The following is a 20138-nucleotide window of genomic DNA, read 5'->3' as shown; positions in this document are numbered from 1 at the left end:
CACATATGTGTCTGATTTATTTCACTTATGAGTATGGTCTCAAGTTGCATCCATTTACCTATAAAAGTCTCAAGTTTATCCTTCTTTGTGGCTGAGTAGTACTCCATTATATAAAAATACCACATTTTTTTTATTCATTCCAGTCGTGAGGTTTTCTGAGTTAAGTCCCTGTTAGGTCAGCACCTGACAAGTGTGAGGCCTGGGACAGGAGCACAGAAGGAGGCACCCTTACCTCTGGTCAAGTGGTGAAAAGTTATAGATTGCACTAACAAACTGCCTAGTACACTCTGTTTATGACAGAGTGTACCCCTTGTCACATACGCCTCTGTGTGCCTGTATTGTTGAAAATGTAAAATTCTCAGGTTCCGTGGTACTCGGTGCTGAAACGTGGAGAGAGTCTGCCTGCTCTTTTCCTCTGTAAACCTTGCTCCCTGTCTTCGAGGGCTCTGCGCACACCCGTGGGCATCCTGTGTGTGTGTTTAAACTCTCTCTGTGTCCCATAGGAGCAGCTAGTGGGCTGGGGGCTGGTTACTCCTGGGGAGACCCTCACCTGGATCTGAGGTTCCTTGCCTGATGGGAAGGAGCGTGGCCTTGGGTTAGGGTCCTGCAAGTTGGGTGGATGCACTTTACTTTGCAAATGAAGTATCTCTAAGGTTCTTGGCTTGTAAAAGGGAAGCTGGGAAGTAAAAGCAAAAGTTAGTGATATTTCAAAAGCTCACGGTTGTTCTGCTCTAAATTGTATTCCATGTCTTATTTAGAAACTTTTAGGTAGTTGTGATGTTAGGATTGGCTTATTTCTGTACGTCTTTTATCCTTTTATCTGGTCTCTAGTGGAGTCATGTTATTATCTACTCTACTAAATAACTCATCTTCAGGTAATTAAGAAGAGACTGCAAAAGCTTTTATCAAACACAATTGCAAGTGATTATCTTTACTCTGGTTTTGGACACTGGAGTGATCCTATATTCTCCTTTTGATTGTTTTCAGTTTACAGAGGCATTATAGACAGCAATGGAGAAGAAAAATAGTGGAGGTAGTAAATTACACGTGGATAAAGTCCACAGTCATCCGTGGTGTGGACTTCCTAGGAGATGCGGCTGGTGTCCACATCAAATATGAGCTCATGTGAACTGGAAAAATGCTCCCAGGTAGTGTAGATGGTAGGATGTCACAGCTGTGGCCTGGATGTCATCTGTGCTTTGATTAAGTGGGGACAAGAAAGACAGAAATTGATATTTAAAGAAGATGCAGCTTCTGCTCTGGCAGTAGGAAATAAGATTTCTATATTTGTAAAATGAAGAGGCAGGTTAAATATTAACTAATGTTTCTTACACTTCAAAATTCCAAGGTGTATGGAGAGGGGGAAAAAAGATATTAAGTTTTTTAGGTTTATTCCCAAGTCAGTAGACTAAATAGAGTGAATTGTTCCTCAGGTATAAAATAATAATTTGTTTGGAGGAAGTTGACCTAGGTTCATTATAATTTTTATGGAAAAACTGACTTGTATTTTCTTATGATAAACCAAAGGAAAAAAGTAAAATATGGACTAAGAGTAAAACCATATGACTTTGAAGACAGCCAAGATAAGATTGCATTATTAAGATGTCTTTTTATCCTGTTCAAGAATGGGGTAAAATGGAGAAAAAGACCAGATGGAAAAGCCAGTTATTTTTTCTTTTTAGCACAGTTTGTATTCTGAATGTTTTGGTCTAGAAGCTTTGTGATGTTGTCATGTATCTTTCAGGGAGGCACCGGTTATTTCTGGTCCAAAGGGAGCTGTTGCCTCACTGGAGCCTCCTCAGCCCATCCTGGCATGCCTAGATTATCCTCTTGCAGCCCTGCTCCTCAGTGTTTAGGTCACCCCCAAATCCCTTTGTGTTTCCTCTGTGAATGTTCCCTCCCCTTCCCTCTCCGCACCGCCCCCCCATGTTAAAGCAATGATTTAAATGTTGAGCAGTCGCCAAGTTTAGTGCCTTTAAAATAAGAGATTCTGAACGAGTCAAGAAGAGCTGTGCGCTGATGGAGTACCTGGAGGCTATCCTGGCGTCTGAGGTTGAGCTCAGCCCTGCTGTTTCTGGTTTCTTAGGAGAGGAAGGTGACAAGTCATCACCCCAAAGGCTTAAACCTCTGAGCACCCAACTGTGGGGGTAGCTGTGTGTGAAAGGGTTGCACTGCCCGTGTTTACGCATGAGATTGGGTTAGACTGACCCCAGTTCTCTGCAGTCCAGGGAAGTGCCCAAGGCCACATTGCTTTATGAACTACAGAAAGTGGCTGGATGGCAGTGGCCACACTCAGCTAGCAGTTCACTCTGACCTCTTCTTACCTCTCTGAGCAGCTCATCCTGCAGTCCGCTACAGTGATTCTCTGTGGCAAATAAAATCATTGTTCCTTGGGCCTGGGGTGTGGGTTTCATCAGGTTGGCAGAGTGCCAGCACAGATGCCAGTCCATAGCTAGATTGGATACTGAACAAAAAATTGTTCTGAAAGAGCGCTAATGATTTATAATTGTAAACTATACAAAAATGCTAAACGACTGCACCCACTGGCAGTGTGGTAACTCACTGGAATTCCATAGTAATCACCCTCAGCCCTTTGAGTGTGTTAAATCTTACCCATATTGCGTCTCTGAGGACCCTTCTGCTGTCACCTCTCATAAGAAGAACTAGCATTTGACTTCTGTCTTCTGAAAAGATGTCTGTATTGTGAGCTTCTGGAAGAAAATGGCATTAAGAGGTCATGTATGTCATTGAAGCATTTTGAAACTGTCTAATCTTCTCCTGGGTCCTAACCTTTAAAGGCGGATTTCATTAGCCATCTCTGCCATGTAAGTGGTTTTGCAGGAAGACCCAGTGCTTGTGGAGTGAGAGGTGCAGCCTCTGTGCCCATGCAGCCCCTGCTGGGAGTGGGTGGTTTCTGAATGATGGATATGAATGGGGTGTGCCTGGTGCTTACCTTACTCTTCAGTCAGAGAGGTGGGGACGAGAACGTTTGATGCACTTACATTATTTTTCCTTCCTTCTCTCTTTGCCTTCTTCTCTGTCTCCATAAAAACAACCACAATTTGTTTTCTTTGCCACTTTCCTGAGGTGCAAAATGACTTTGCTGTTTCCTCGAGATACCTCAATCCTGCCTTCAGGTGCTTCACAGGAGGGGGGTTATTATTATTATCAATGCTATTACGTGGTTTGGGGATGATTGAATACACTGTCTTCTGTTGTCTGTCATATCTTTCATTTTTACCCTTTCTTGGGTACTTTCTAAGAAGCCCATTCAGTATAAAAGTATTAGCATGCTTTCTTTTACTTAAAACCAAAAAGAGTAACCTAAGAATAAGTAAGTCCTTTCTCATTTCAGTTCTGACAATTTTTGCTTTAGGTGCTGGTGTGGATTTGCTTGTTTTGGTCCTGCCTGTAGCAACTCTTTTGTGTGCTTGGTGGGTTCCTGCGTCCTAATGGTCTGTGCTTAGGTGCTCGCTGCCATTTCTTTTGGTCCCAAGAGGAACTGAGCTCCCTCTGGATATGTACATGGCTGCGTACTGACATTCTGGTGAGTCAGGAGACAGACTGCAGTCTGAACATTGTAAACCAAGGGACTGGCCTGGTAATTTGACTGTGCTTTTATTTCTCTCTCCAACCTAGGATGGTGATCGAGACATTTTTATTGATGGGGTTGTTGCTCGCAATAGAGCCTTAAATGGAGATCTGGTGGTCGTAAAACTACTTCCTGAGGAGCAGTGGAAGGTGAGTGAAAATTTCCCTTTCTAATTATACTCTTCTTAGGGCCTTTTGTATTTCATGGTGTACCAACTAGGCGGCATCAAGGTGTGTGTGTGTGTGTGTGTGCGCACGTGTGCGCGTGGGGAGGAGTCCCCAGCCCCGGAGGCCCCATGGTGAAAGTTGGTCATTGCCTCTGAAGAGGCTGCTCAATGCTTGGACAAAGGCATCTGCAAGGCAGACATTGGATCATTTTAATTTTTAATTTTAATTTTTAAGACAGTAAAACTAAGCACAACAAAACAGAACAAAACAGAGCAAAGCAGAACGGAAGAAAACACTGTAAGTGACACAGATTTCAAAGCAAGACAACAGGAAATCTATAGTGGCTACTATGTTTCTTGTTTTTTTTCTAAATAGTGTCTGTATCTTCACACACAATGAATTCATACAAAGCAAAATAGTATTAAACTGATCAGAACAGAGTAATGAAGGCATTGCAGGGCTTCAAAACCAGACAACAGGAAAATCAACAATAGCTCCCATAATGTTCCTTGTTCTCTTCAAAATAGCTATCCATACCTTAATGTATCTTGAAATTAAAGAATACAAAACAGACTAAAACCACTCTGATCAAAGAATAAAAGCATTACTGGACTTCACATTATGATGATAGAGAATCAGCAATAGATACCATAATGTCTCTTTTTCTTCAAAGTAGCTGTTCATTTCACCACTCATAATATATCTGTTTCTCGTAAACTGTTTTAGGAGAAGTTCTACACAGATATAAGCCTCTATATGCACATCTATCCTTTCTGTGCCATTTGTTCTTACTTCCTGTCCAGTCTGTCTCCTTGACTTGTACTGGTTTCTGGGTTTCTTTTGTACAGAAAAGCTTGTCGGGTCGTGTTAGAGCTGATATGTGTTAGTTCCCTAAACCCTGTGCTTTGAGATCTGGAGAAACAAAGCTGTTTGGACGTGGCCTTTACTGTCCATACTAGAAAGTCAAGGCAGCACACCTCAAGTACCTGTGGGCCTTGTTTGGTGATTAGGCTTCCCTTGGCAGATAAAAGTAGACTACAGGAATTTTTATAAAACAGATTTAGTGTAGTAGAAAATATTTTTAAGATGAGAATATTCTGAATTTCAGTTTCTGTCTATGTTTGTCAATTGAAAAGAAAGATGTGGTTTTAGTTTTTAAATTCAAATAATTTACGTCATGGTTTTAGTTTTCACTGTTTTACGTAACAGTAAGGGTCTGACATTGGAATGTTTAGTGCTGGAATGGAATATAGAACTGGTGGCTTGTAGGTCTAAGTCTGAATTTATCTTTTATGTTATTTTGCAGAGGCAGGCAGAAACACAGAAAGGACTCCCAGGACTTGGGGGCAGGTTTATTTATGTTAATGGGCACTGATGGGGGTTATTCTCAAAATATCAGGCCCTGATTGGGGTCATTCTTGAAATATCAGGCCCTGACCTTTGGTGGCCTAGGGCTTTTATATGATGCATCAATAGGAGGTACAAAGGTGGGACAGAACAGCCTGGCAGTTCTTATGATTAACTAGCAGGGTGAGATCATCAGCTATAAGGGTAGATTAGTGAGCATCAATTCATGAAGCTTGGTACAATGCTACAGTCAGGCATCGTGCATGTTCAGTTATGTTCTCATGGTTACGGAGGTCAAGAAGTAATTACAAAGCCATGAAGCAGTTACAGAGCTAGGCACTTTCAAAAGGACAAAGTTTTCAAAAGAACAATTTCTCTTGTACATTTTTTCCCTTTTGGTTTGTTCTGTTTGGCTGAGTTCTTTGGTCTTCAGGACTTCAGTGTCTTCAGTGAGGCATGGTGTAGGGCAGTGCTGGTAGGGTGAGCTTTGGGAGTGTTTGAATCTCATCTTTGCAACCTTTGGTGGGTTATACAACCCCTCCACCTCAGATGCCTCACATACAAAGTTTGTCATGAGCAGTAAATGAGATTACTTACAGTAGTCCCTAAAAATCTTAAAAGGGTGAGAGCTCAAGTAATGTTGATTCTTATTATTAGCTTTTCCAGAAAAGATGTAAAGTGAGGAGTATCACTGTCCGAGAACTTTGTTCAGGAGTATATTAAATTCTATTTATCTGCCAGGGCTAAAGGAATTGATTACACTGTGTGCCAGATACTCATAGAAAGCAAGGATTTTAGAAATGATCAGCACAGACATAGTTCTTGCCTCATGTACAGTGAGGGTGAAACAATAGTCATACTGAGACAAATTTAGTTATGATTAATGCTGTAAAGTGCAGGGTTCAACATGAGAGTGAATTTTCACAGTCAAGCTCCACCTTCTCCTCCCATCCCCAGGTGTGAGTACAGCCCCCTCCCTGGTTTCCTTGAAAGCACAGCTAAGGTTTGGCTCTAGGTCCTATTAACATAGGTTCATTTACGCTACTTCCTGTTTCTGAAAAGCATCGTTCAGCATCACAGCATTGTCCAGAGGAGCAGGTTAGGGTCAGGTAGAACCAAAGCATTCCTAGGACTTATGCAAAAGGTGAAGAGCTATTTCAATGGAGGTGAGCCAAAGAAAGGGCAGGAAAGTTGGGGCTTCCTTTGGCTTAAGGAGTGAATGTTAGAGTAGAAGGGAGAAGAGTAGTTAGTAAGCTGGGTGTCTTAGTCTGTTTTCTGGTGCTATAGCTGAATGCCATGTAGTAGTTTATAAAGACAAGAAATGTATTTCCTGTAGCTCTGGAGGCTGAGCAGTCCAGTGCTGAGGTACTGCATCTAGGGAGACTTCTTGCTGGTGGGGACTGGTCGCTCAGGGCATCACGAGGTAAGACAAAGCAAGCTTGCTTACTCATCTCTTTTTGGTAGTATTGGCGCTTGAACTCAGGATCTTTGCCTTGAGCTGCATTCCCAGCCCTTTGTTACTTTTTATTTTGAGACAGGGTCTTGGTAAGTTTTTAAGCTGCTCAGGCTGTGCTTGAATTTGTGATTCTGCTGTTACAGCCTCCAGAGGCTGGGATTATAGGTGTATACCACTATGCTCAACTCTCTTTCTTTCTTTTGATAAAGCCACTAGTACAGTCACAGGGCTTCTTCATTACTTCATCTAAATTCTGATGGACTCCCAAGAGCCTCACTTGCAACTGCCACTAACAGATGACTTTTGAGATTAAGTTTCAGCATGAGTTTTGGAGGGCATGGATGACAGTGTAGAAACTCCAAAGAAATATTTTTAAAAAGGAGAAAAAAGCTAATAGAACTCTAAGTGATAAGCAGGATGTAAGACTGATATTGCAAACATCATCTGTACTTGTATATACTAAGCAATAAAATGGAAATTTAAAAAATTCTTAAAGTATCATTTATATATAATCAAAAATATAAAATACTTAGAAACTTGACAAAAATATGTAAGACATAATACTGAAACTATGAAATATTTTTTTTTATATAAGGAGAAAAAGAAAAAACAGAAAAAGGGTACAAGTAACACAAAATTTAAAAAATAAACAGTAAGAAATCACTAGTTAATAGATTACATATTCTTATCTTAGAAATAGTTGTTCAAGTTACAACACTGAAGCATATAAAGTGGACTTTCAAACAGTGAGAGTGCAGTTTTGTTCAATGATCCAAAAAAACTCAGTAATATGGTTATCTATCTTATACACTTAAACATATATGCAGTTATAACCTTTTGGAGCACTTTCTTTTCTTTTCTTTTGTACAATGACAATTATACATTTTGGGTTTTATTACTCCCACAGTTCTTATTGCTTTTTTTGAAGAGAGTAAAATCAAATGCGACATATCAGAACAGAGTCGGTCAAATCAAAAGGATGGACATAATAGATAATGTAAAAACAAAATACAAGGTGATCAACACATACTGCCTCTTGCTATTTTAAGGAGAATTGCCAATTATAATAAAATTGAACAAAACAGTAAAGAATAAAACTAAAGGATTGGAGACATTACAGGACTTTAAAAGAGTATAATAGTCAACTGGAATGGGCAACATAATGAATCTTATTGTCTTCACAGTTTTGCCTATACTTTTGAACTTGGTACTATCAAGCAAAGCAGAATAGAGGAAAATCAGTCAGAACAAGATGGTGAGGGCAATACAGGATTTCAAATCAAGTTAATAGGAAATCAAAGTAGATTACTATAATGTATCCTGCTATTTTTTATTTATTTTTCCCTTAATTAAAAAGATAAAAAGAAAATAGTAAATAATTTTTTTTAAAAAAGGGGGTTGAGATGAAAGAGGGCATAACAATAGAACAGCACAGGTCAAAACATAACCATTTAAGCAAAATACTGTTTCACCACAAGATATCCTGACATAAAAATAGTTACCATAGTGTCTCTTTCCTTGAAATCTTTGATTATAACTTTGTATACTGTAGCACCAAACATATCAAGACACTATAAAACCATTCAAGAGAATGACATTATTTTTATTTATTTATTTATTTTATCGCTACCGGGGATCGAACTCACGACTGCCTGCTTGTAAGGCAGGTGCTTATGCCGCTGAGCTAAATCCCCAGCCCCAAGAGAATGACATTATTACAGGGTATTTAGAACCAATTAACAGAAAATGAACAATGGTTTCTGTATAATCTCCTTGTCTATAAAAGTTTTTACTTATATTATCATATATAATAAAATCCAGTAAGGTACAATCTTTTAAGACCAATGGAGACAGAAGAATACAAGTTTGATGGGACTTCAAAACAAGATGATACTAAATCAGCACTAGCTATTATGATGTCTTGTTTTCTCCAAAATAGCTGTTCCTACCATCCGATCTTCTCTGCCTCATTTCTGTTGAGCTCTTTTTCTGTCGTTTGTTGTCAGTTTGTCTTCTTCATTTTGCTTTCTGCTCCATTCATTGTGGCCTCTCTGCCACTATTTCTGGAATCTTGGTATTTTCCTTTTTTAGAGTATCCTGCAGTATTCTCTGTAGAGTTGAATTGGTGGTTGCAAATTCCTCTAGTTCCTCTTTATCCTGGAAGCACCTTGTTTTTCCATCAATTTCTAGGGACAGTTGTGCGGGATATATCAATCTTGGCTGGAGGTTATTATCTTGCAAAGCTTAAATTATTTTCCTCCACACTCTTAGTGATTTGATGGTTTGTGCCGAGAAGTCTGCTGTAATTCTGATGGGTGTTCCCTTATAAGTGATCTGTTTCTTGTCTCTGACGGCTTTTAATATTCTGTTCTTATATTGGATTTCTGGAATTTTGATTATTATATGCCTGGGTGTAGCTCTGTTTGGATTGTAAGTGGCTGGGTTCCTGTATGCCCCATACATCTGAGTATCTTTACCATTTGCTAAATTAGGGAAATTCTCTTGGATTATTTCTGCGAGTAGCTTTTGTAGTCCATTTGTTTGTGTCCCTACTTCTTCTTTTATGTTCTTAATTCTTAAGTTATAGATCCTCTTATTATCTTCTAGCCTTTGTATTGTTGCTGTTTGTTTTTTTGTTATTTTTAAGAAGTTTTTCATTTCATGCTCCCATATTACAAATCTTCCCTCCAGTTCAGATATCTATCCTTAGTTTCTTTCAAGCTGTTATGCCAGTTTTCGATAAAGTTTTTAGTTTCCTGGTAATCTCTTTGAACCTGCTTCACGTATTCTATGCTTTCTCTATTTTCTCCATCAAACAATTCTCCCCTCTTTTTCTGTTCTTCCATTCCACCATCTGTTTTTTCTTGGGCAGTGCTTAGCATTTCTCTAACTATTCTACTTATATCTTGCTTCAGGTTGTTAATAGCTTCATTCCTGAACTCGTCTATGAGGCTCTGGTGATAGCGCTTTATGTCTATTGGTGCCCTGTCTGATATTGCATGTTTCTCAGGATTGGGGGCAAAGGACCCTTTCTTGTTGCTCCCTCTTCCCATATTTTTGTTCCTTTTATACAAGTGTATATAGGAGGCCCCGTTTCTTTCTTTGTCGGTTACAGTTTGTTTGAATTGTGCTGGCTAGGTGTTCCCGCCCACTGCAGTGTACTAGGGAGACACAGACTGAGCGCACCCCTCCAGGTCAACCTATTGAAGGCTTCACTCCTAGGGTACACCTCCAGGTGCTGGGACCTGGTTTGGGGTAGCCTACTGGGTCTTAGTCAGTGGCGTCATGCAGGCCAGGCAGGCACTCTCCACCAATCCTGCTTGAGAGGGGAATATGTGACTGAAGTCCCTGCAGCATCCTGTTCTGGCCAGCCTGCCCGGTCCCAGTATGTCCTTTGCTGAAGCCTCCTACTCTATGGAAGGGTCCCCGATCTGCTCACTCACCACAGGTCGATGCAGGGCTCCCGGCCAGTCCTGCTCTCAACTCCATTCACCATGTCCCACTCTCAGAGCTTTCACACCTCTCTCCTTGCTGTGCCAATTGGGACACAGCAGTGGTGCAGGAAATTCAAATCGCAGCTTCCAGTGGCGCGGGGTCCAGCTTCCGTGCTGAGACCTTATCTGTTCCTGTTATATCACCGAGATTGTGTTTCCACTTGGTTTCTCTTAGTTTAGTTCGTTCCTGGGTTGGCAAAGTATATCTCCCCTTGCTTAGGATTTCTCGCCTGGCACCATTCCTGGATTTTAAGCGCGGTTTCTTAGAGAGCCTCCGAAGCTGCTGCTATCTATCCACCATGTTCTCCCAGAAGCCTAAACTATAAAATATTACTGAGAGAAATTAAATAAGAATTCAATAAATGGTAAGAAATACCACATTCATCAGTTAAAAGACTCAATATTTTTAAGATGTCATTCTACTTAAAGTGGCCTGTAGATTTAGTGCACCCACCAACCCCAAGACACTGGCAATTTACTTATTTGAAATTCCATGCTCACTGAACTACATCCCAAGGCCTTTTTAAAAATTTTTACTGAGACAGGGTTTGCTAAGTCACTGAGTTGCTTAGACTGGGCTTGAATTTGTGAGCTTCCTGCCTCAGCCTCCCAGGGTGCTGGGATTACAGGCTTGTACCACCATGCTTGATTTACTAATTTTAGGGGACCTACAAGAGACAAAAAGAGAACAAATTTGAGGACCTAACAGAACCTGATTTCAAGGCTTAACATTAAAGCTCATGTACTCAGGACTAGGTGGTGTAAGCACTAAGGTGGACACACAGGTCAGTGGAATAGAACAGATAATCCAGACATTGGCCAAGGTATTCCGATAATGAGGAGGATTTATTTATTTATTTATTTGTTGTCTTTTTGAGATAAGAGTTTCACTGTGTAGTTCAGACTGGCCCTGAACTCACTTTGTAGCCCACACTGGCCTTGAACTTGCAGCAATCCTCTTGCCCCAGCTTCCTGAGTGTTGGGATTATAGGCATGCGCCACCATCCTTGGCCTAACATTTTGATTAACTGATTTGCAGTGAAGGTGCTAAGGTAACGCAATGGGAAAAAGACATGGTACTGGTGGTGGAAAGCATGGCTGTCACTTTGGAAAACAGTTTGGTAGTTCCTTAAAACATTAGGCGTACCCCTAACGTGTGACTTCCCTACTTCGTTCTTGGGTGTTTATCATAATAAAATGATATCCTGTGTTTGTATAAAGTCTCTCTCTTGCTTGCTTGCTTTCTTGCTTTCTTTCTTCTGGTGGCCCCGGGGACTAGACCCAGTGTTTCATGGGTGCTAGGCAAATGCTGCCCTGTGCTGCATCCCCAGCTCTCACTTGATGTTTATTTTACTTTGTGAGCTGGGATCTTGGTAAATTGCCCAAGCTGACCTTGGGCTTGTGATTCCTCTGTTTCACCCTTCAAGTCCCTGGGATTACATATGTAAAGTCTTATGCAGGAATGTCCACTTCAGCCTTATTTATAATAGCTGCAGAGTGGGAGTAAGACAAATCTACATCAGCGTGTGAATTTATAAACCACTTTTGGTGTATCTGTTCAATGGGATACAACCAGCAGTTAAGGAAAAAAATGAATAAGTCATACATGCCACAATGTGAGTGAATTTTAAAATACAAAGAAACTAGGTGAAAAGAACGCTCTTGGTATAATTCCATGGATATAAATCCCTAGAAACACAAATTAGCAGTACCAAGAGGCAGACCAGTACTTGCCTAGTCTGAGCAGGAGAGACGGATTACAGCGAGGCCCCCAGAAACGTTTGTGGATGATGATTTGCTCACTGTTTCATTACCTTTGTGTACTTTAAATATTTAAAGTTCATAGTTTGTTAGCTTTATCTTAATAAAACTGGAGAAATGATCAGAAACCAAACAAATGAAGGTGTTTATACAAGTGAGCCTGGATTTCTAAGGAGAAACTGGAGTAGGAAATCCACATTGGGGTTTCCAGTGCCCATTGGTGTTGAAAGTGACATCAGGGATGAGACCCCTAGAGCCATAGGGGAGAAGGCACAGTGTAGAGAGCTGTGTGGGCTGGGCTTGGTGGCAGCTTCCAGCTGTCTGGGACCTTGGCAGAGGTAGGTGTCCCTGGAGGGGGTACAGAGCAGAAGTACCATGAAAGGGGGTCAGCAAGCTTGCGCTCTCACAGTCCATGTGACCTGCTTGAATGCAGAGGGCTCTTCTGATGTCCCTCGTTTGCTCCTTGAGACCCATGTTGCTTGGCTGGCAAGAAGAGGCTTAGAGGAAATGCCACATTCATCAATTAAAAGACTCAATATAGTTAAAATGCCATACTACTTAAAGGTTCTCATGCGGGGGGGGGGTGCCCACCATGTGACCTAGGAGCAGGAGGAGAGGAGCACATCCCAGGCAGCAGAGCCAGGGAAGTCTGCCTTCCTGTGCAATGGAAGGGCTCCTCTCCTAGTCAGCAGAAGGCGTCTGGGCTGGTGTGGGGAGAGTGTCTTTCTCCAGGGATTAGAGTGAGCTGTGGTATCTGTCAAGGCAACAGGAAAATAGTTGGGGTCCCTGAATCTTGGGTGCAGGGTGCTGGCCTCAGACATGGGGTTGGAGTCCAATGGTGAAGATCTTTGACTTGAACGGGCCAACAGCATGTGGGCAGCTGGAGCTCTGTCGGCTTCCGAGGCTGCCTCCAGTGGGCAGGCAAGCCTGGGGTCTCGTTGGGAGGCCAGCAGTCTCTGTCCTGTGTGGGAAGAGATGGCACAGAGGTTTCTGGGCAGGTGATTGATGGAACTAGAGGGGCAGAGTGGGCAGCTTAGCATTCAGGAGCCTGGAGAGGAGGCGGCTCTCAGGAGGGAGGTGTGTAAAACGGGGCTGAGGGTAGGGGGGTTTCCTGTCCTTGAGGAAGTGGGGCATGAGGGTGTTGGTCCCGAGACCTGGCTTGTCTTTAGTTTGCAGATGATTCACCTGAAGACTTGATAAAATACAAGCTCTCATTTTGTAGTGCTCCAAGTTGTGCATTTCTAGCATGGACTCATGCAGTACTAACTCCTGCTGTTTTGGGAGCTGTCTATTGAGTGACAGACTCCAACGTGGGGCAAGAGGAAAGTGAAGGAAGTAGCTAGGAATCTGGGGTTAATCCCTGCTTGGCAGGAAGATGGCTGAGAAGTGTGTACCTTAAGAAGTTGTGCCTGGGCTGCAAAGCCCCTCCCACAGGCTGGATCTTGTGCCATCTTTTTATTGCTGACACTCTGCAAGAGTGGGTTGACATGAACAGAGAAAGCCCCTGCTGGTGAGGAGCCCCCCTGCCTCTGGACTGCAGCCAAGAAGGGGCAGGGGGAAATGAGGGGCTGCCTTGGCATGCACATGCATTACATCACTATCCAGAGGCCTGAAGTGCCGAGGACGCTCTTCTTCCTTGTCTGTGGAGCTCTTGTGGGGCCTCGTGGTGGCGTTGGTATTGAGTTGGCCCGCTTTGTATTACAGTCGTCCCTCAGACCTTGGGGTGGGGGTGGGGGGTGTTTCACAGTGCCTGTGCAGAAGGGGGAGCTCCGAGGGCTGGCTGTTGCCCACCTGTGATAGTTGCTGGCTGGAGGATCAAACAGAATAGAAGAGGATATTCAGACTCTCATCAAGAATCCTTGCCTTCGAATATAAACATCTCAAAGCATACTGGCCAATTGTCTTCCAGGTTTGTCAGGACAAAAGCATATTGTTATCAGAGGAATCTGTAGTCAATGGTGTGAGCAAATGCGAATTAATTGAATTATTCATCTTCCGCTTCTTTATGCTTGTTGTGCTCACCCCTCTTGGGTATGTAAACTACACAGCCTTTGGGGTTTTAGGAAAAACAACAGTTCTTTTAGTTACTGTGGTAAATAGTCAATTTATTTCACAGCATGTTTTTTGGCAAAATAGATCAGCTATAAAAATATCAAGCTGTGAGACAATAATAAGACAGAATTTGTTCTTATATAACAAGTTCAGAATTCTTCCACATTTCGAGCATGTTTGTATATCATAGACATCTAATGAGGGGCAAATAGTTTCTTTGCCAGTCGAGAAACTAAGGGACTGTGAGAGTGAACGATTTGTTTAAAGACACAGAGTTTCTGACAGAACTGAGGGTAGAATCAAGATCTCTTGACTTTTAATTTATTGCTATTTGCCTGAGGTTTTTGAAAGAGTTGCTGGCCTAGATGGAACACTGTAACCAGAAAAGGCTGCAGCTAAACCCTCCCCCACCCTGCCCCCTATGGACTTGATTGTAACCCTATATCCCCATCCTTAAGAACCTGTGCGCCAATGAGATACCTGTGCATCTCTAATGGCCTTAGGGTGCTGCCCTAAGCTTAGGCTATTTAGATTCCCCCACGCCACGTGTCAGAGAGAGAGTTCGCCAGAGAGAGAGTTCGCCAGAGAGAGAGAGCTCGCCAGACTCCAGCGGCCAGCGCCGGCCAGCGCGCCAGTCTCCACTCCCCGTGTTCCCGGAGAGACCACAGCCCGGCCCCAGGCTCGGTGCAGAGATGCTGCGCCCGGGGCCAGCGACGGGGGCCCCCTCCCCGCATTCCCGGAATAAAGCCACTGCTGACCACTACTTTCACGGCCGTCCACTCCGCTCCATTCCTCCCACAGACTTCTCTCTCCGCCTCCCCCTTCTCCCAGACCTAACAGTTTTCAAAGGAGAACCATGTCCCCATGGCTAGGCAGCACTGATCTTTGGTTCTTCCCAGAGCAGGGGTACCTCATGGCTTATTATCTTCCATTCCTCCTGCCCTAATCTGCCCTCCAGAGGCTGGAGATGTAAACAGAACAGGTCCTAGGCCTTGCCCTCGTAGTATGGTTTACAGGACAGAAGCAGAAACATACATTGGTGTGTGAGCACCAATCTCTCCACCTCTCCACGAGAGTTGGGGACGGTTGCCTAGAGGAGGTCACCTGTGAACTAAGGAAGAATGAGATCAGAGGAGAGAGGTTTTGTTTTATTTCACAGTGAAGATGACTTATAGGGAGAATGACTTGGCAAGAGAGGCTCATGAAGACATTGGGTTTCAGGGAGGAACTTAGGGATTGAGGCTTTCTTCTCTTGCTGCATGCTATTAGCTGGGCACTGCAGCACATCTTCTGTGTCTCCCAGACCTATTCTCAAGATCCTGCCCCCTGGGGAGAGCAAGGTCCTGGGACTCCTGTACAGAGAGGCCCCTGGAAGACCACTCTGTACTTTTCAAGCCGTTTACCTGTCACCTTCCTTGTTTTAACACGAATACACGTGTGTAAACCCTGGAGGTGCTGGTGGCGACTGTTGGTGCTTACTTCATTCCAGGTACCCTATTTGGTGCCTTGCACCATTCCTTAGTCTGCTGATAGCTTCATCCTTGTTGTGTGACTGAGAAAACCAAGGCTCACCTTAAGCATTTTATGTAATGGAGGGAAGCTATAACTAAAGACTAATAGAGCTGGAATTCAGCTTTGCATTGCCTGAATATATAACTTCTTCAATGTTTATTATGTATCAAAGAGAGAATTATTTTATCTATAAATGGCTATCATAAAGTTAGCATTATTTAGAAAATTATACTCTTAATTATATGTTTTGGGATTAGACAATATCTTAAGTTACCATCTTGGTGAAGATGACTGTATTGAAATAACCAAAAGCCCAGAAAACAAAGAACTTAGAAAAAAATTACTTAGGGTTGTGTGTCCTAGACCTGGAGAGCTCTGCTAACTCCTCAGGATATGGTGGAGGTAGGGAATGAGCTTGAACCTTACCAGACAATGGCCCTGGGCAGTGGGTCAAAGGCTGAGTCCAGAGGATTATAGAGCCAGAGCCATCTAAGCTCAGTGGTAGCAGAGCTCAGATTGCTGTGGCCCGGGTGTTCCATAGGCCAGGAGGCAGTCGGAATGTAGAAGTGGGTCCTGTCTAATCTGGTGACAGAGGACTGGCTTACTAAGAACAGCAGTAGAGGCAGCTGCTGGACTGGGAGTTCAGACAGCATTTGATCTCCCAGCTAGAGAATTGGCTGCAGCAATATAAGGAGCAAGAATCACGGCAGAAGATGAACCACGAGAGCTGGAAATAGGGCTTTTACTGGTGACAGCCAAGGAGACCCAAGGGCCCAGGATTCTCCGGGTGTCTTGGCTTCGGAGGTGGGCTAAATGCTAAACAGCTGAACTGCCGCAAAGCTTTACTGGGAACGGGGCGAAGAGCTCTGTGGGTGCAGCCATAGTGACTAAGAGTAAAGGAGACTGACGAGAGCGTGCTAGACTCCGGCTGGCTGCGGTGGTGTATGCCTGTAACCCCAGCTCCTGGAGAGGCTGGGATGGGAGTGTTGTAAGACTGAGGCCAGCCTGGGCATGCAGCTCAGTGTTCCCTGGGTTCAATTCCCAGCTCCACAAAACAGGAAAAACAAACAAAAATATAAACAAAACCCAAACAAAGCAGGACTCAATCCAGTAAACAGTGTGAAATAGAACCTGACTAGTCAAAGTGATGGATTTCAAGTGAAAGGTTTACTCAGTAGGTTTTAGCATATTCTTTTGGTTGAATATTAAAAAGTATAATAAGGGTTCTAGTTATTTTCTGATGCTGCAATTTAAAGGAGAGGTTTATTTTGGCTTGTGGATGTAGTGCACGGTTGCTTGGCTCCTGGGTAGAGACAGCGTGGTGGCTGAGGCCAGGAAGCAGGAGTGGAGAGAAGAGCCTAGACAAGAGTCGCTTCCCGCCCACCTGTCATGAGGCTGTACCACCTGGCAGCAAGTCGGCTGCAGTGCCCTGTGACCCAGTTACCTTCTAAAGGGCATGAGAATCAGGGGGTCATTCTTGATCTAAATCAAAGCAGCAGGACAGACTGAAATCTACTTGCTACATTGACATCTACTGGAAACCTGCAGTGCTATGGACCCCTTCACTTGTCCCACGTGTATCTGAGAGCTCCTACCTTGGACTGGGAGGAGAAAGTGGGAATAAAGTAGTTAGGCTCTGTCTTAGCGAGGTCTGAATTTCTCTCACGGCAGGATTATCTCACTTAGCTTACAGCGAGCAGTCCGAGCAGTCCGAGCAGTCCGCTGAGCAGTCTCATTGAAGGAGGGTAGATAAACAGAGACAATTGCTCTGTAGTTTCTAAGAGGTCTGTTGTGACATTACCAGTTGACTTAGCTCTGTGCAGAGACTAATGTTGCAGCGAGGGCAGACAGAAGTATGTGTATTTTGGAAGAGACTGGCACAGAACAGCAAAATAATTTGAGTCTAAACGGATAAAAGAAGTGCTGATAGGAGTGCTGCTCTTGATCTAAATTAAACAAACCAAACATCAAGGTGCACATTTAATCCCTCATTTTCAGTGGCTGTTCCAGACCTCCTTATGGTCACATGAAATTGGTCTAGTGCAGTTAGTGGTCTAGTGTTTCCTTTGACAACCAAATTTTCCTTCAGTTAATTGTTTTAAAGTTTGGTCTTCTGAGTTCTTCTTTAAATATGCATCCATCATGTTAGATTATGTTTAATCCAATCTCTTATATAACCACTATCATTTTGGATGGTTCTCAATTCCAGTGGAATTACGATTTCTTAGAACTGTTTGGTTTCTTGGCTTGCCTTGGAAGGCCCTTAATGATGGAAGGCAAGGCCTTTGGGGCCTCCACCCAGGGTAGTATGGCGGGCGAGGTTTATCTACTACCTTGGTCAGCTTTCTGCAAGATTGTTATATGCACAAGGCTATTTTTACCAGTCATCTTACCTTCTTCATTATTGCCAGCTCTGGGATCACATACTTTAGACTCTTGACTGCTGTAAACATGCCTTCAGATCTCGGTAATTCAAACTGAAATGTCTGAACTAAAGGATGTGTCATTTAAGGATAGAGTAGCTTACTTGTGCTGGGAAACTCCAATTAATCTTTTAGGATGATTTGCTAGAAACAAGTTCATCCTCCTTAACTTCATGGAGATGGTTTGGTGAAATATATAGCTGTTTTATAGATAAGATACTATTTTATACATAAAATACTTAGAGCAAAGAGACATGTAAGTGCTCACAAAATACCAGGCGTTACGATTATTCTTCTTAGCAGTGATGACTGAGAGCCACCATTTGGCCAGGATCATGTAGTAACTCAAATTTACTTTTCCTAGCTCTTGAGTTGGCTTCTGACAGTTACTCAGGGGAGTCATAAAATACTGATGTAAAGTGTTTGAGTTGCCCTGTGTAGGTCTTTGAGTCGTCCAGATATGGAACCGTGACCTGTGGTAGGCAGAGTTGTGCTGCGGGATGGCTTGGTTTGTGTCTTGCTCACGCTCCTGGTCAGCATCGTCATCTGAGAGCTTGCTCTGCGTCACCTTCTACCCAGAGCCAGTCTGGGTGGAATGGCTGCTGCCAGAAGTATTCCCTTTTCCTGTGACAGAAGGACACAGTCAAAGAGGACCATACTTAAAAGGCCTTGCCTCAGTGGTCTTTCCATGGGAAAAGTGTTTAATTAGGAAAAGACACAGTGGAGAGTCAGAGGTAGAGTTTGAGAGCAGTAGGAAAACGAACCAGTGCAGGATGTCACTGAAGGTTGGCAGGACAATGACACAGCAGCGGGGTGCACAGCCATGACAGCTGGAGCTCTGAGGAAGCCAGGCCAGGTTTCAGGAGCAAGGCCCTGGGCACACGTGCCCGTGAGAAAGGGAAAGCCCCTGCAGTTTGGGGAGCACTGGAACCGTCTGGAGCAGATGCCTGTGAGCTTTTTCTATAAAGGGTGACGCAGCACATGTTTGAGGCCAGTGTCAGAGTCTGCCACTCTACTCAGCATAGCTGTTGTCACATGGAAGCAGCCACAGACAGTGTGGGAGCACAGGAGCACAGCTGTGTACCGGCGGAGCTTTACTTAGAGAACCAGTGGGGTTCACGCTGTCAGCTGCAGCTTGCCAGCCTCACACAGCAGCATCACTGGACCTCGAGACAGATGCTGCTCCTGCCTTGCAAGGAGCCCATGTCCTGGACGCAGAAGTCTTCTCCTCCCTGGACAGCATGTGGACTCTGTGGGGCAGTGCCTCACTCTGCAATCCACTCAATAACCCAGCCTGGCAGTCTTGAGTTCACAGGTTTTAAATCAGAAAGTGTTAATGTCTCTGCAGGTACTTGGGAATCTGTTGACTGGATTCTGTGTTTTCTGCATTATGGTTTTTCTTTTTAATAATATGGTAACATTAAGTTTAAAAGACTAGAAAACATGGGGGGATATTAAGATATTGGTACAGGCAGCAGTTTTTGTGGCCAGGACTCTAAAATCTCAGGAAACAAAAGCATTGGCAAGTGGGATTTTATCAAACTAGAAAGCTTCTCCACAGCGAAGAGAACGGCTGACAGTAAGGAGACAGAGGCAGTGTGAGGGCGGGAGAAAAGCCTTGCAGGTAGCTGCTTATCTGACAGAAGATTAAGATCCAGAATCTCAAAAACCCAAATAATCCAATGTAAAAGTGATCAAATGATCTTAACAGACATTTCTCTTGAGAGGAAACCCAAATGGTCAATAAATATATGAAAATGTGTTCCATATCATTAGCCATCAGAGAAATGCAAATCAAAACTATAATGAGATTCCATTTCAACTGAGTTAAAGTTATTTTTATTTTTAAAAAAAACTAGAAAATAACAAACACTGGCAAGAATGTGGAATGCAACTCTTTTTTTTAAAAAATTTTATTTAAGGAGAAAAAGAAAAAAAAAGCAGAAAAAGGGTACAAGTTATACAGAATTTCAGAAAAAAAATAAACAGGAAATCACTAGTTAATGGATTACATATTGTCATCTTAGAAATATTTGTTCAAGTTACAAAATTAAAGCTTATATAGTGGACATTCAAACAGTGAGACCAAACAGTTCTGTTCAATGATCCAACAAAACTCAGTAATATCATTGTCTATCTTATACACTTAAATATACATGCAGTTATATCGTTTAGAGCACTTTCTTTTCCTCTCTTTTGTAAAATGACTATTACACATTTTGGGTTTTATTGCTCCCACAGTTCTTATTACTTTTTTTGGAAGAGAGTAAAACCAAATGTGACATAACAGAACAGAGTCGGTCAAATCAAAAGGGTGGACATAATAGATAATGT

At 42.9% G+C, this 20138-nt stretch overlaps 1 protein-coding gene across 3 annotated transcripts in view; it reads left to right on the top strand.

Moving 5' to 3' along the window:
• Dis3l2 (DIS3 like 3'-5' exoribonuclease 2) overlaps positions 1-20138 on the top strand; it is a 266965-nt gene that overhangs the window by 44026 nt on the left and 202801 nt on the right. For all 3 annotated transcript variants that reach the window (XM_063237106.1, XM_003474416.4, XM_013157595.2), the window contains one exon: positions 3640-3741. In XM_063237106.1, the coding sequence (XP_063093176.1) occupies positions 3640-3741 (102 nt within the window). The remainder of the gene's footprint in view (positions 1-3639; positions 3742-20138) is intronic.

The sequence above is a fragment of the Cavia porcellus genome, unplaced genomic scaffold, assembly GCF_034190915.1.
Source record: "Cavia porcellus strain 051 isolate PalLab524CR breed Dunkin Hartley unplaced genomic scaffold, mCavPor4.1 scaffold_26, whole genome shotgun sequence".
Taxonomy (NCBI): Eukaryota; Metazoa; Chordata; class Mammalia; order Rodentia; family Caviidae; genus Cavia; species Cavia porcellus.
Note: the sequence above shows the minus strand (reverse complement) of the source record. Positions and strands in the feature narration are given on the sequence as shown.